Genomic DNA, 16884 nt, shown 5'->3' with positions numbered 1-16884 from the left:
ATCATTGTCATGTGACGTCTGCACACACACACACACTGCTGATGATGTCACACATCCTCTATTCCTGCTATGGGTAAGCTCTAGACGAGGTTTCTAACAGTTAGTTTAAAATCTTTAGTTTTTAGTTTAAAATCATTCCGTGATGCACCTGATGAAGAGCAGAGCTGGAACCTTGACAAAGATGAAACTCAAATATAAGAGTTGTGTGTGTGTGTGTGTGTTATTGTTTCCCCAGACTTACATTAGTGATTATTCATCATCATCATGATCACTGATAATGGTAAACTGCTAGTAATGAACTGATTCACTTGAGTTGCGGGTCACCTATGCTCGCTCGGGTGTGTGTGAGGAAGACGTCGGTGATGATGGTCCCTGGTGAGCTTCAACGCGCATGCGCAGTGCGTGACGCCGTGGTGTGTGTGTATGTGTGTGACCGAGCGGCACCATCCGGCACCGGAGGACGTGAGCGATCGGAGAAACAGGGTTTCCCGGGATTATCCGAGTGAATTACCGGAGGAACCGGCAGCGAGACCCGGTGAGTGACGTCAAAGAGTTCAAGCGCTCGGAGGGTCGCGAGCTGCTCCTCTTCCTCACACACACACACACGGTTCATAACTCACGACTAAGTTACTAACGTTAAGTCATTATGTTTCGCTTTGAAGCTGAAGTTGTGTCGAACAGTTTCAGGTTTGATGTGTTAACTGATATTTATAAACGTTCCGTCATTAAATGTGACATAAATCACTGGGGTAAAAGAGAGGTAAACGAAGCTAAAACTGAGGTAAATCTGAGGTAAACTTTACTCTGTCGTGTCCGAGGAGAGTTCCCTGTCAAGTCTGGCTTTATTTGAGTCACAGTCCTCTCAGGTTTATGAAACTGATCGACAGTATTGATCAGATTCGGGTTGTTTGTGGGGATTTCAGTGCTGCTCGTTTATTAAATGACCGTTGAAGTGTTTGAAAGCGGCGCGCGCGCGCGTGATCGACTGCTATCCTGCAGTGATATGATGATGATTGATGTTATTATAATGTTTGTGATCATATTGCAGGATTCCGTGGTTTTTGAGTGTGTTAGTAAGTGTTGTTGTTCACTGCATCGCAATTAGAGTCCCGGGCTGCTCTTCCTCCTCCGGTCGCGCGCATCCTCCTCTTCCTCATCTTTCTCATCTTAAAGCGGAACGCACTAATTTATCTAATTTTACTAATTAATTTAGTTTTTGCACTTTAATTTACTTACCGAAAATAACAGCAGTTTGATTTAGAGTTTATGACCGTGAAATGAGACCAGCTTCTGCACGTTGACAGTTGTAGGTCACGTGACTTTATTAAAGGGTTCACCCAAAAATGTAAACTCAGTAATTACTCACCACTTCACATTGTTCAATCCCGTAAGACTTTCGTCTTTCAATCTTTCAATCCCGTAAGACAACCCAGAAGCTTTGAGCAATATCACTACGTAAACTCACTCGAGGCCCGCAGAGAAGTAAATCGACTGACCCGATCAGAGCCGCCCGTGAGAAAAAGAAATCAAAAGACATTTGGAATAGATAAAAATGTGCGATTAATCGCAAGCTAACTATGACATTAATGAGATTAATTGCGATTAAATATTTTAATAGTTTGACAGCCCTAATTTTTTGCCCTAATTTTTTGCATTTGTTGTTTATCTTTATTATAAAATGAAGCTGTCTGTATTAAGTAGATTGTGTTTAACACACACAAGAGTGATTATCAGTTCAACACACAGAGTAAAAAAAAATCGAATCTTAAATCAAGTTTTTATTAAAAAAAATCGCAGATGTTTTTAGGGGGAGAAATTGCCCAACCCTAGTGTGTGTGTGCACGAGTATACGGGTGTGTGTGAGTATCCGGGTGTGTGTGAGTATATGGGGGTGTGAGTATACGGGGGTGTGCGAGTGTCCGAGTGTGTGCGAGTTTCCGAGTGTGTGTGTGTGAGAATGCGAGTGAGTGTGTGTGAGTATGCGAGTGTGTGTGTGCTGGTACTCATCTACAGCGGATGTGGTTGTATTTGTTCTCACGGATTTGACGGGCTCTAGTTCTCATCGTGCATCAGTTCAGGAAACCACTGACATCTGCAGCGATGCCATCAGTGTGTGTGTATGTAGAGCAGCTACAACGCTCTGGAGAAACATCTGATGATATATATATTTAAATGAAAAAAAAAACTAAATAAATTTACAGCGTTATTCTCCTGTAATCTCTGTAAAGCTGCTCTGACACACTCTGTGTTTTAAAAAGCATTGTATCAATAAAGGAGACTCGACTTGATGATGTGTGTTAGGGGTGGGCGATATGACCAAAATTGTGTTTCACGATATGACTAATTTTATTTCACGGTAACGATATATTTCACGATATAGTCATTTATAGTTATCCTCAAAAAAAAAAAAGACAAAAAGGGCTTTGTATAATAAATAAACCCAAATACTTTAGAAATGAAAAGTACGTCACCTTGTTTTATTTTTATTTTATTTGGTAAACTTTTTTATAGCAAAATATAGTTAACAAAAAACACTCATCAACTTTTAGATGGACTTCCCACAACCGATTGATATTAAATACAAGGTGCATTTCAACTTTAAATAATTTTTCAATCTCATGCATTGCTTTACTTCATCAAACAGTTTATAATATAATTATAATATATATAATATAATTATACTATATTTTTACCACATGTCCTTATTATACTGCGTTTTTAAGGGGCTTGTTTTTTTCCTCAGAAACAGGATTATACATTCGTTTTAACAAGCAGGATGTTCATTCATGCTGAATGCGATTTTCATGTTTAAAAAGTAACTATACATAAGAGAAGGAAAGATGCGGATAACTATACATTATTTAAGGTTATTTCTATTCGTAATGATATTGATATAGCCTATGAAATGTTGTTATCAACCAACTTCATGCTTTACCCGTTGCGAACGTGCACTCGTCTAAACTGTAGCCTGAGTGCTGCTGCTCTGCTCTAGTTGATGGCTGCCTTACGTTAACAACCCTTTAGAAAACGTAATTCCTTTGTGGATCCTCTTGATCTGCTTTCTCCATGTTTCTTTGACAAATCTCAGCAGTCTCACGCGCGCTGCACGGGAGTTAACCACGCCCACTTATTTACATTTCGCGGTATACACGGAATAAAAAAATCTGTTACGACTGTGGTTTTCTACCGCGGTAACGATATATATCGTCATATCGCCCAGCCCTAATGTGTGTGTGTGTGTGTGTGTGTGTGCGCAGTTGAGCTGATGTCTGAGGAGGCGGTGCGACAGACGCGCAGTCAGAAGCGTGCACTAGAGAAGGACTCTCTCCCCGTGGACAGCAAGCGACTGAAGCGTGATGAAAACGAAGAGCTGATGAAGGCCTCCGTCAAACTGGAGCTCCGGGCGGGAGACGAGGCCGTGGGCGAGAGGAACATGTGAGGACCCTTTACACCTGCGGTGTTTCCACCGTCGGGCCGGTGCGAGCAGGGCTTTAAACGGGCGGGCGGGGCCGATAGCCTCGCGTCAGGAACACCGAGACCCAAACATGCAGTGTTTCCACTGTCACTAAACACACCCGTAATACAACTCACACACACATCAATTCAACAACGAATGAAAGTTTTATCAGAACGCTAATCAGAGAGAAATCACTAGAAACTAGCCAGATCGCAAAACTAACATCATAAATCGGCAGTTTGTTGACTGTTTTGTAGGTAGCTAAAAGATTTAACTCTTTAGGCACTTAAAATGTATATTATTCATATGACACACTGTAAACACAAGTAGACAAGACCTGTTTAGTTCGAAAGCTCACTCGCCACAGTAAGGCCCAGATCATGAGTGAGATTAAACGAGCGTCCACGTCGCCCCCTATCTGTCCTGTCAATACTTCAGCCTCGTCTAACTCCGCTTTTGATCGCACTGATTCAATGCGCTGTAACTCGAACATTTTGTACAGAAGCATGACGTTTTTTTGAGTCGGGATGAAGTATGACATGTCCACCATCTAGTGGAGGAAAGGTAGAATGAAATTTGACACCCTATATGACAAAATCGGCCGTTTTATTCCGTGCCGCATCTTGTGGAGTAAACTGTACTGTGGCGCTTAAAGGGTTAAAACCTAAGCATTGATGTTTTACCACAGGTTATACTAAAAAGTGATGCATTGAGCATAATGAATTAACTTGCGTCATAATTGCACATTAGTCACACTCAAATTTTCGCTTCACTGTTATTTCAGTTCTGACAGTATGTTTACATCACATTTACAAAATGTGTGCCCTTTTCACAAGAATAATGACCCCGGAGTCTGTGTGTGAAGTTTTACATCAAAATACCCCACAGATATTTTTATATAGCATGTTAAATTTGTCACTTCTTGAGGGTGAGCAAAAACACGCCGTTTGTGTGTGTCCCTTTAAATGCAAATGAGCCGCTGCTCCCGGCACAGGGGGCGGAGCTAAACAGCTCATGCCCTTTTACCACACACGCAATCTCTTATATTATACGATCAGGCCATTTTCGTGTGTGTGAGTGCATGATGGGTAGTCTGATGTGAGTTTCTGAAGTGACTCGTTAGTTAGTTGCGCCGCGTCTCACTGACTTCCTCTCGCATCTTGTGTCAAGTTGTTTTGTAAAATTATAAATGTCTTTACTGTCACTTTTGATCAGATTAATGTGTCCTTGAGTAAGAGTATTAATTTCTGTGTCTGTGAGCAACGGTTTGAAGGGAAGCGGACAGGGTTTAGAGGAGCAGGGAATTCTGGGAAATGTCCCACAGCTGATCGATGGCTGATATGAATACATGATTTCTCTGTCACGCTAGATGATGATGCTGTAATGCGATCAGTGCGGAACAGGAAGTCAAGTGTGTGTGTGTGTGTGTGTCAAGTGTGTGTCAAAAGTTTCTCCATCTTCTCAGCATCTGAACGCTCCTCCACTTCACAAAATGAAAGCCATGTGTCACTAACTGGTTCCAGCCGGCTGGTTGTCATGGTTTCCAGTATGGGAGGGGGGAGGGGTGTCACATGACATCAGGGAACATCGGTGGGTCATGTTACGTGTGTTTACTTGTGTGATTAATGCAGAGGATCTCTCTCACACACACACACACACACACACACACACACACACACAGCTGGAGTTGCTGGTGGGAAACACAACCAGTTCAACTTTCAGTCGTCAGTCTGAGATCAAAGTAACGTTCATGTGACCATAGCATCATGCTTTCCGTTAAGCACACATGATGAACGTGTGTGTGTGTGTGTGTGTTACAGTATAAGAATAATATTTGGATCATTGGTGTGTTGATCCAAAGTTCCCGACATCCTTGAGATTGTTGTTTTAGAACCGCAGTTCATCACATGATCACGAGTCGCTCGTCAGACACCAGTGCTGGAAGATTAGGAGAAGCATTGTGTCCCAGCATTCCTAGCGCTCAGTTTCATCTGCTTTCTCTTTCACTTTGTGTGTGTGTGTGTGTGTGATGGCAGTGCGATGAGGAGCGTGCGGTCCACCTCTCCTGATGATGTCATCGTGGTGTCCGACGAGGATCCCAGTCCTCGGGTCGCTGGGAGCCGCTGCAGAGAACTGGTCCCGGATCAGCTGATGGTAAACGCCTGACGGTCACTCGTCATTAATCACGACTTACACTGGAGTGTTTTCCCCTCAATCACGCGATTTCCCGAACATAATGCATGATGGGATGCGCTTAAGTGTCTCTATGGGGAACAGGCCATCTTGCAGTGCTGGAGTGATCATGTGATCTCTCATTGTGCTGCTGATATTGTGATAACTCGGTTTCATTAATTAATCTGATTTCCATTTTGTATGTAAGTAATTCCAAACTTTATGATCACAGACGTCCAGCGGCGTACTCAAACTAGTGTTTGATTTTTCCAATAATAATTACAGATGGAATATTCGTGCACATCTCTAATGGGGAACACTGCAGACTCAACGTTTAATCATATGTTTTCGTGTGTGTGTGTGTGTGTGTGTGAAGAGGAGTTCTGCAGAGGAGCGCGAGTGTGTCATTAATCAGCTTAAAGACGAGCTTCGCTTAGAAGAGGCCAAACTCATCCTGCTGAAGAAGATCAGACACAGCCAAACACACCCCGACTCCAGCGGACAGAAGGTACACACACACACACACACACACATCCCCTAAAGTTCTTCATGTGCTCCTTTGAGAAAAGTAAGGGTCAAACTCTGTTAACAAATAAAATTGTCTGGATCCTGAACACTATCCTGAGCCCGCGATCACCGTTAGTGTCGCTAGTGTCGTTAGTGTTGTGTGTGTCGTTAGTGTCGTTAGTGTTGTGTGTGTCGTTAGTGTTGTGTGTGTCGTTAGTGTTGTGTGTGTCGTTAGTGTCGTTAGTGTTGTGTGTGTCGTTAGTGTTGTGTGTGTCGTTAGTGTCGTTAGTGTTGTGTGTGTCGTTAGTGTCGTTAGTGTTGTGTGTGTCGTTAGTGTCGTTAGTGTTGTGTGTGTCGTTAGTGTCGTTAGTGTTGTGTGTGTCGTTAGTGTCGTTAGTGTTGTGTGTGTCGTTAGTGTTGTGTGTGTCGTTAGTGTCGTTAGTGTTGTGTGTGTCGTTAGTGTTGTGTGTGTCGTTAGTGTCGTTAGTGTTGTGTGTGTCGTTAGTGTTGTGTGTGTCGTTAGTGTTGTGTGTTGGTGTGTTAAAGTCCGAGTTACAGATCCGGTTTGTTCTGTCTCTGATCAGCCGGTGATTTCAGTGTCTGCTGTTCTTCCTCCTCTGTTGAAGAGCTCAGCGACTGCTAAACCTGCACAACCTGTGAGTCCTTTACACACACTCGCTCTAACACACAGACACACACTCACTCACACACTCACTCACACGCTCAATCTCACTCACACACACACACACACACTCAATCTGGGCACAGCTGTCCTGAGTCTGATTGGTTGACTGGTTCATCAGGTGGTTCCCGCTCGGCCTTCTGGGACTGTGGCCCCTCCTCCACTGGTGCGCGGTGGTCATGTGACCAAACACACTCAGGTGATCATGCCAGCGCTTGTCAGAGGAGCTCAGGTGAGGGGATGGGGTCGGCACGCATGGGGTAACTTTAACTTTAACTGAAGTTTATCATCTGGACATGTTTGTCTCGCACACATGCGAACAATGGGCTCTATGCACGGCGGTATTTCCGGTGAAGGTGTAAGGATGCTCGATAACTTCCGCCGATCGTAGAGTCCAATGCAATACCGAGAATTTATATTGAATTTTATACTCCATGGTTATACTAAAGAAACGTTAGTTACAAAAACAGATAAAACAGACACCCCTCGTTGTGTTTATGCTTCTTTTTAAAATTATATTAAATAAACATAACTATATATAAAATTACATCTAAACGTATGTACGTTTCGTTTCAAAGACGGGAGGACAGTAAATATTGAAGACTCTGCCATAATCCCGTTTTCTCCGGTTCTCCTCCGCTTTAATCTACACAACCGGAAATGGACGAGCATCCTTACTTAAAATGCGGAACTTATGCGTGCATATAGCCCATTCAAGATTTAAGAGTTTTTAGATATTAGGACTGGAACCGAGACTAGAGAAGTGTTTTCTGCAGTGCTGAGGTGTGTGTGTGTGTGTGTGTGCACAGTCTCTCTCAGTGACGCCACAGGGGCCTCCGGCACTCCTGCACTGCAGCGCTCAGGGACAGCGCCCCCTCCAGCCGGGCCTCGTCCGCACCGCCCCCGTCCCCAGCGCCAGCTTCCTGCTCATCAACCAGGTGCTGCACACACTCCTGCTCATCCTCCCCTCGGGGAACATCACACACTCCTGCTCATCCTCCGTTCAAATAATATAAGTTTGAATACTCATGCAGACACAGATTTAACGTCTTCGACATAAAGAAAATCTTCAAATTAAATAAAGTTACCCCCTGTAATTACAACTGTGATTTGGACTGAAAAATACAAATAAAGACTGAGGAGAAAAAGCATTGTTTGCAGTGAACATTGAACGTTTAAAGGGACAGTTCACTTTGAAATTAATTTTTGATATGTTTTATCTTCCCTCAAGGGCATCCAAGATGTAGGTGTCTTTGTTTCCACAGTATTTTCAATTTTGTCATTTTTCAGTCAAACCGTTGTTGTCTATCAGTCATACACTGGAGGCTAAGGGGGTCCACCAAAGAGCAGCACAGAGAAGTCCAGATTAAACATGATTTAATGACTCGTAAATGTAAGTACACACTGATGGCCTAAGACACGAAACGAGCGGTTTGTGTGAGAAAACCAACAGTATTTATATCGTTTTACCTCGTGTAATCACAGTGATCTGAATCAGTTGTTCAATGTCCAACTGAACCGAACTGAATCAGTTCAATGTTACGCCGGAAGTGATCGCTCGCGTGTGATGTCACTCAATATTTACGCGGAGATTTCGGAAGTTTTACTTTTTACTAAACATAATTTGGACTTCTCTGTGCTGCTCTTTGGTGGACCCCCTTAGCCTCCAGTGTATGACTGATAGACAACAACGGTTTGACTGAAAAATGACAAAATTGAAAATACTGTGGAAATAAAGACACCTACATCTTGGATGCCCTTGAGGGAAGATAAAACATATCAAATAATAATTTTAAAGTGAACTGTCCCTTTAATGAGACATGCATCCAGCGCATGCCAACACACACACACGCACCAGCTCTCTCTGGATCTCCTGGTTTTTATCCGTTGAGGAAAATGTCGATAGATTTTTGTCATATCGTCTCGTTTCCGTCTGTGAAAAGAATGTTTCTATTATTCTGCGATGGAATGAACTCTGTTGGGGTCAGGGAGAGGTGAAGCGAAGGATGAGGGTTAATCCTGAACAGAGGAAAGAACATTTTAACAGAAGAGCATGAAAGACCCCGGTGTTTAGTGAGTGTCCTGCTCGCTGTTCCCTCAGCCCACGGGGGTGAGCCTGCAGACGGCGAGCGGCGAGTGTGTGGCGTCGGTGAAGCTAGCGCTGCGCAAACAGCTGGAGAACACTCTCCTGGAGATCCCGCCGGCCAAACCCCCCGCGGCCCAGCTCACCTTCATGCCCTCGGCCGCCAGCCTCCACTTCCTCTACCTACTGGGCCTGGAGGAGGTGGTGCAGTGTCTGCTGGAGTCTCTGGGCCCAGGTACACACACACACACACACACACACACACCGCCCAGCTATAAGGCATGAAGATATTAAGGTTTGATTTTGTGACGATATAAATAAACATTGAGAAAATCTCCTTTAAAGTTGTGATTTGTTGCATTCACTCACAAAAATATAATTTTTTTATATTTTTATGGTAAGAAATTCACAAAATACCTTCATGGATCTTTACTTAATAATCCTAATGATTTTTGGCATAAAAGAAATATCTGTATAATTTTGACCCACACAGTGTTGGTTATTGCCACGGAGATATGGAAGCGTATTGGTAGCAATATTCAATTATGTGAACGATGCATTTCTGTACTTAAATGTATATTTTCCATTATATTTGTGCAACGTTTTGTGCAAAATGAAAATTAAATCATATCTTTTAAATTTGCCATTTCATACACTTTTTCTAATATGTAAATTGAATGCATATTTTAACTCTTTAGAAGTTGCAAAATTAAAATGTATTACAGAAATTGCGTTTACACTCGCGGTTAAGAAACACAGGCAGTGCTGGTGATGGTGTGTGTGTGTGTGTGTGTGTGTGTCAGGTCATCAGGGTGTGTCCGCTGGGCGAGGGGTCAGTGCCGAGCCCTCCTGCTGTCGTCAGTGTGAGACGGACTTCACCAGCCGCTGGTGTGAGGACGGGGGCGGAGCCGTCATGTGTGAGCAGTGCCTGTCAGCCAATCAGAAGCAGGCGCTGAAGACCCAGCACACCAATCGGCTGAAGGCGGCGTTCGTGAAGGCTCTTCAACAGGAGCAGGAGATCGAGCAGCGCATCCAGAAGACCACATCATCATCATCATCATCATCGTCTCACGGGGGGAAGATGAGCCGCCCCCCCGCAGCCATCAAACAGGTATAACGCTGGCTCCGCCTCCCTCCAGCAGGAAGTGATGCGCATTAGACATGACGTGATTGGCTGTGTTTTATTTAATGCGCGTTTTCCCAGCATGCAATAGCTATCATTTCCCTGTCCAAGTGATCTACGCAAGCAGTGATGTCCTGGAGGCTAGTGTGTGTGCTGTGGTGCAGGGGTCACGGCTGAAGGGCGTAGTTAAGCTGGACTGATTCCCGATACAGCGCTAGCCTCGAGTACATTAGTGCTGCTATTAAACGGGTCCCACACGACACACATATTAAAGACGAAAATATCTATTAATGCAGCTTTCATCAAGTAAAATCTCTAAAAGCCTTACAGTGAGTGAGTGAGACACACACACACATACCCGTGCAGCGTAACTGGTGTGTGTTTCCTCAGGTGTGTCCGTCGTCCCGTGGTCTGCCAGCGTCTGGGATTCGCTCCATCTCTTCTCCTTCTCCTCGACTACAGCCGGGTCAGCATGCAGTGCGTCAGGGGTCAGAGGTCATCAAGAGCCGTGACCCCACGACCTCTGGCTGGAGGAAGAGGAGCCGCGGAGCAGCAGGTACAGACTCTGCTCGCACGCCTCACTCACGCCGAGTGTGTTTTAGCGTCATAGCTTTTTTCTTCTATTGGCGGATCTCAAATAATCGTCTATTCGGTCTGAACCAATTAATGCTTCAGGAACCACCCACAATGCCACAATAACCAATCAAAACTCTTATTTTCTCCATCGGGGAATTTGATTTTGAATGAAAGATCTTTAAAGCTAATCGGTGGTTTATGCTTTTGGCGAAACCATCTGTTCGCATTATTTTCAACTTATTTTTCAAATCACTTTTAAAAGCAGAATTGATAAACTACATTACCCATGATGCTGTGCATAAAATCCACCAATCAGAGAATAAAGCTCTTTAGTAATGGAGTCTCCCTACCCTCTCGAAACACTTGTTTGCGTACATGCACATGTTTGTGTTGTATGTGTAATCAACGTCTTCAAACGAATGATGGTTTTTAATAGGATTATTTCTTAATGGGATTGTAGTTCTTCCCTCATTAAACTCGTCAGATCTATGGAAGCCTGTGTCCGCCACAGAATACAACATTTTAAAATATAATTGCCACTTTTTATCTCACAAGTGCGAGTTAAAATCTGGCAATTCTGACTTTATAACACGCAGGTCTGAGATGGACAGTCGCAATAGTAAACTCTTTGTAAACTACTTCAGGAACCAGCGGCGCTGAGATAACTCAAGCAGAAATCATCCTTCTGTCATTGTTTACACATTCTGTGTGTGTGTGTGTGTGTGTGTGTGTAGCAGGTGTGACGATGGCCCACATGAAGCCCAGTTTGTCGGGACACAAGTCGTCGTCAGCGCTGGAGCGACACAGAGAGTTTCTGCTGGACATGATCCCATCACACACCGTCTCACACACCGTCTCACACACCGTCTCACACACCGCAAACTCCTGGAAGTGAAGCTCGGGATCAGTCTGGGGATCAGGACGTGTGTGTGTGTGTGTGTGTCTGTTCACAATTCAGGACGTGTGTGTGTGTCTGTTCACGCCAGAGCACCGAGACGCTTACACAGAGACGCTTATTCATCCAAGGGCTTTTCACTCTCGCATCGCATCTGAACATCTGAACCGGATCTGATCTAAACCGCATCTGATCTAAACCACATCTGAACCGGATTTAAACCGCATCCAAACCACTTCTGAACTGCATCTGAACAGGATTTAAACCGCATCTGAACATCTGAATCGCATCTAAACCAAATCTGAACTGGATCTGAACTGCATCTGAACCGGATCTGAACCGGATCTGAACATCTAAACCGCATCTGAACCAGATCTGATCTAAACCGCATCTGAACCAGATCTGATCTAAACCGCATCTTAACATCTGAATCGCATCTAAACCACATCTGAACTGCATCTGTACCGGATCTGAACATATAAACCAGATCTGATCTACACCGCATCTGAACCGGATCTGAACATCTGAACTGCATCTGAATCGGATCAAAACTGCATCTGAATCGGATCTGAGCCACATCTAAACTGTACCTGAACCGTATCTGAATCACATCTGAACATCTAAATCGAATCTAAACTGCATCTGAACTTTTGAATCGCATCTAAATCACATCTAAACTGGGCCGATCAGATCACTTATAAAAGACTCTGAAAGACTGAAAGACTGAAAACAAACCAAAAACATCAGAACTGATGGATGCAAACGAGCCGCTTTCACACTGTGTGTGTGTGTGTGTGTGTTTTTATTTAGATTTCTCTGACTGTTAAATTATATAACTGTGTGTAATTTCAACGGAAGGATGTGTGTGTGTGTGTGTGTGGTCACACGTTTGTGATGGTTTGTTTTTAATTAGTATTGTTTTAAGTTGACCTTCCGTTGACCCGTTGATTTTCTTTGAGTCAGTCGAGGTTTTAATCATTTGTGGATATTTTTGCAGTCACTGTGTGTGTTTCCATACGGTGGATATATAAACAATTGCTTCAAACAGTTTCTGTGGTGATTTCATTAACAACTGCCTTAATTAAGAGATCATCTGTATCCCTTGATTATTATCGGTGTTTATCGGGCTTCATTTAACATCTGATGATGATGATGGTGATGATGAAGACGGAATGCCCAGCTCTGATTGGGTAAACTCCTCACGCATCGTTCCTATTGGCCCGTGAGGATTCTGTCTAAATATTCATGATGTTCCCGCCCACAGAGCGGATGATGTCACAGCTTTGTTAGTTTGTTAGACTGATCTTTGTTCCTGTAATAAAGTTGAACCTTTTCATTCTCGCAGTTCCAGTGTTTTAATGAAGCCGTGAGTTGTAGTTTATCTTTGAGACAGAGACGAATATTAGACAAAACTATCAGATAACATGTTCATCTCATCTGAACACACACACACACACACACACACTGCCGTTCCAAACTTTTAGATTGTAAGATTTCTAACGTTTTTGAAAGAGTCTCTTGATTAAAATTACAAAAAAGCCCAGAAAAACTCTGAAATATTATTATAATGTAATTCATCAGTTTTCTATGTGAATATACAGTAAAGTGTAATTTACTCCTGTGATCAAAGCTGAATTTATCATCATTACTTTAGTCTTCAGTGTCACATGACCCTCCACAAATCACTCTAATATCAGGGATCTGATGATCGAGAAACATTTATGATTATTATCAGTGTTGGACACAGTTATTTACATTTTTGTCTATTTTACTAATATTGTTTAATAAAAGAAATCAATACTTCTATTTATCATTCTGTTTATTAATTAAATTTAACTCGCCAGAGATTGCCCCAAAAAAAGGATATTTATAATTTGTACATTCTATTGATAAAAGAATCCTGATTTTTACTGTTTTTACTGATAATAATAATGTTTTTTTTTAAATATAACATGGATAACATGAAAAAAATATTTTTTTTAGGTTGAACTTTGGTTAGTCACTCAAACCTTAATCAAACCTCTAACCGTCGCGCATATCCGCCATGTTGTAGTTTTTATTAACAATCATATGACTGACAGTCATCACCGGTTTGACCGAAAAATGTCAAAATTGAAAATACTTTGGAAACAAAGACACCTACATCTTGGATGCCCTTGAGGTGAGATAAAACATCAAAAAATAATTTCAAAGTGAACTATCCCTTAAAACACTTATTTGTGGGTAGTTTAGCTTGTAGACATTTTTATGTTTTTTGTTAAAAGTGTAAGTCAGAAATGGAGAAGGATTTTCATTATGTCGCTCTGTCTGTGACACACACACACACACACACACACAGAGAGAGAGAGAGAGAGAGAGAGAGAGAGAGAGAGAGAGAGAGAGAGAGAGAGAGAGAGAGAGAGAGAGAGAGACACGCAGGTCTGGAGTTTGAGTGGCAGGGGGCGCTAGAGAGCAGCGCGCAGTCGCACTCGCCGCAGCCGAAGGAGAAGAAGAGGAATACGCTTCCGGCTACCGAAGCGGCGCTGACGGGAAGATGGCGGCGTCCAAGGTGAAGCAGGACATGCCTCCGCCCGGGGGATACGGGCCCGTGGACTACCGGAGGAACCTGCCCCGGAGAGGACTGTCCGGTTAGTGTGTGTGTGAGTGAGTGAGGAGGGTTAGCGCGGTGATCAGTGCGGGGTTCATCACACACACACAGTCTTAAACTAGGTCATCATCATCTCAAACTCAACATCTCAAACACCCTGAGCGAGATTCTGCTTTAAATAACCACTGTAAACACAGTCTAATCCAGCTTTAAGAGTGAAGAGTTAACGTTAGTCAGTCTGTTATTGATCAAACTCTCTAACGATGATGTTTAATCCGGTTTCACAATAAAGTAGAGCTGTTTACAGTCTGGAAATGAAGACAGTGTAAACTTGAGTGATTTTCCTCTAGTTCAAAGCTAGGTTTGTGTTTATCTCCTGCTGTGTGTGACTGTGGATGCTGGATACACTGACAATCACGATTATATTGTTTCTAATAAAAATCACGAATCTGAACAGACTAAACAAATCTAGGCTAATTTACTCGAGGCAGTCAATTAAAACTGCCGATATGATATGAATATTTGCATATTCATAAATCCGCACATACTACTTCCGCTGCCTTTATAAGGGACCACAATGGAAATAAGTCTTTGGGCTTTATTGTGTTATCCCTGACTACTTTTGTATTTGTTTTTTAATGTATGCAACAGTTTCTTACTGTTCTTCATATTTTTATATTTAAGTGGTCAAATAAATCTAATCGAATCGAATCTACTAAATGTCCAGTTACACTCAAGATATTTTAAGGCATATTATATATGTTTAAGTATGTTAAGTATTTTGGTGTTCATAGATTAGTTTTAAGGGATTAAATGATTGACTGTTAATAATATGAATGAATTATTTAAATAAAATCTCTTGAGTGACGATTCAATGATCACTTGACAAGTCACTTGGCGCCACCTACAGGTGTAACTGTAATTACAGTCTTTATTTGAAGCAGAAAGTTACATTCAATTTTAATCGCCACTGTTAGACATCAGTGTTTTATCATAACTATAAACCTTTATTCCAGTACTTCTGTGATATGACTGATTGCAAGAGAAATAATGACACTACTTTTATTTCGATGCATGACAACTCCGGATCTGAATGTTCCCTGTGATCGCGCTCATCGAAGGCTTAATATACAGAGACGAATCGTTTAACATTGAGGAATAAGATCGCGAGTGTGTTCGATTCGATATCGCAATCTTCTGACGGTAATACTGTCGTCAGTCCGTGATGTGACGGGGAGTGTGTGTGTCGTTCCCAGGTTACAGCATGTTCGGGATCGGCGTCGGGATCCTGGTGTTCGGATACTGGAGGCTTTTCCGCTGGAACCGCGAGCGCAGGTGAGTCGCGCCGCTTTAGCCGTCCGTGTGTCGCGCCGTCAGTCCTGACCCTCTTCTTCCTCTTCTTCACAGGCGTCTGCAGATCGAGGAGCTGGAGGCTCGGATCGGGCTTCTGCCGCTGCTACAGGCTGAACAGGACCGACGGTGAGAATCACACTAAACTCGCGTCATGCTAGCATGCTGTTAGCATTAATACGCATGTTGTTAACACGTTGCTTGCATGTTTTCACATGGTTTTAATCATATGTTATTGCTAATGTAACGGAGGCCAACTAGTAGTTGTTGTGCGAGTAAACCTCACTCCCCGATCTCAATAGGCGCTCTAGCGACAGACGCTAGAGGCTGCAGTCTTTAGCCTCCTTGTTAGAGCGCCTGACTCTCACGCCGGAGACCCGGGTTCGAGGCCTGCTCGGAGCGGGGCGAGTAGGACCCGGGTGTGAGGGGTTACATTAACATGTTTTTACCACATTGCTAGCATGAATTAGCAACATTTTAAATAATGCTAGCAACATTTCTTTCATGATTTACCATGTTGTTAATAAGTTTTAGCACATTGTTATCAATAATTATCTTGTTGCTAGTAAGTTTTAGCACGTTGTTAGCATTAATTAACATGTTAGTAAGTTTGAACATATTGTTACCATGAAATGATGTTAACAACATGCTATCATGAATTAGCATGTTGCTAATACGTTTAGGCACATTGCAAACAAAAATCTAGCATGTTGTTAACATGAATTAGCATGTTGCTTGCAATATTGTTAGCATGATTTAGCATGCTGCTTTGTTAGCATGAATTACCATTTAGCATTAGATGACAGAGCTGTCATTAGCAGAGAAACCGCGCATCTGCGTCTGGACACAATTACATCATCGCTCGGGTATTTCTGCATGATTTCAGGTCTTATTTATTTTCCATAAATTCAGAATTTATGTCAGTATGAGATTTACTGGCGAGTCATGATTTGTGTGACGCTTCGAGAATGAGACCCAATGATCCGCATGACGTCACCACCTGCCTCGACCAATCACAGAGTTTGGGGCTGACCAATGGCAGGCAGGGGGCGTGACTACTGTTGTTTGTCCTGCAGAACGCTGCGGATGCTGCGGGAGAACCTGGAGGAGGAGGCTGTGATCATGAAGGATGTTCCCGGCTGGAAGGTTCTGACGCACGTTTTGTTGTTTCTGAGCGCGATCACATGATCACGATGTGTGGAGATTCAGGAGTTGAGCTGCTTTCCTCTGTCGCAGGTCGGGGAGAAGGCGTTCCACACGGACCGCTGGGTCCCTCCGCTCACAGAGGAGCTCTTTAACCTTCGACCCCGTGAGGAGTTGATCCACAAGAAGTTTGGCTTCCAGTGGTACGTGTAGACGGCAGCTATCCCAGCATGCCCTGCTGCACAGAGGCGTGTTATTCTGTTCCCACTGTAAATGTTTCCATATTAAATATCTGTACTTTTCCTCTCA

At 43.1% G+C, this 16884-nt stretch overlaps 2 protein-coding genes across 4 annotated transcripts; both read left to right on the top strand.

Moving 5' to 3' along the window:
* Positions 1 to 308: 308 nt before the first annotated feature.
* LOC120491138 (transcriptional repressor p66-alpha) lies at positions 309 to 12839 on the top strand. 3 transcript variants are annotated; one of them, XM_089131646.1, is made up of 11 exons: positions 309 to 535; positions 3258 to 3435; positions 5494 to 5611; positions 6006 to 6137; positions 6721 to 6792; positions 6940 to 7050; positions 7628 to 7756; positions 8920 to 9136; positions 9705 to 10012; positions 10415 to 10580; positions 11338 to 12839. In XM_089131646.1, the coding sequence occupies exons 1-11, from the start codon at positions 424 to 426 to the stop codon at positions 11493 to 11495; spliced, it is 1701 nt and encodes a 566-aa protein (XP_088987772.1). In that variant the 5' UTR covers positions 309 to 423; the 3' UTR covers positions 11496 to 12839. The 3 variants fall into 3 exon arrangements, with proteins under 3 accessions (XP_088987772.1, XP_039544702.2, XP_088987773.1); XM_039688768.2 differs by having other exon boundaries at positions 11335 to 12839; XM_089131647.1 differs by lacking the exon at positions 3258 to 3435 and having other exon boundaries at positions 381 to 535; positions 11335 to 12839.
* A 1125-nt stretch (positions 12840 to 13964) lies between these two features.
* Positions 13965 to 16884, top strand: ndufa13 (NADH:ubiquinone oxidoreductase subunit A13). The gene is made up of 5 exons (XM_039688773.2): positions 13965 to 14122; positions 15339 to 15417; positions 15490 to 15561; positions 16509 to 16578; positions 16669 to 16884. The coding sequence occupies exons 1-5, from the start codon at positions 14029 to 14031 to the stop codon at positions 16786 to 16788; spliced, it is 435 nt and encodes a 144-aa protein (XP_039544707.1). The 5' UTR covers positions 13965 to 14028; the 3' UTR covers positions 16789 to 16884.

Source organism: Pimephales promelas, chromosome 5, assembly GCF_988280905.1.
Source record: "Pimephales promelas chromosome 5, fPimPro1.hap1.1, whole genome shotgun sequence".
NCBI lineage: Eukaryota > Metazoa > Chordata > Actinopteri > Cypriniformes > Leuciscidae > Pimephales > Pimephales promelas.
The sequence above is the reverse complement of the archived record's forward strand: the minus strand, read 5'-3'. Positions and strand labels throughout refer to the sequence as shown.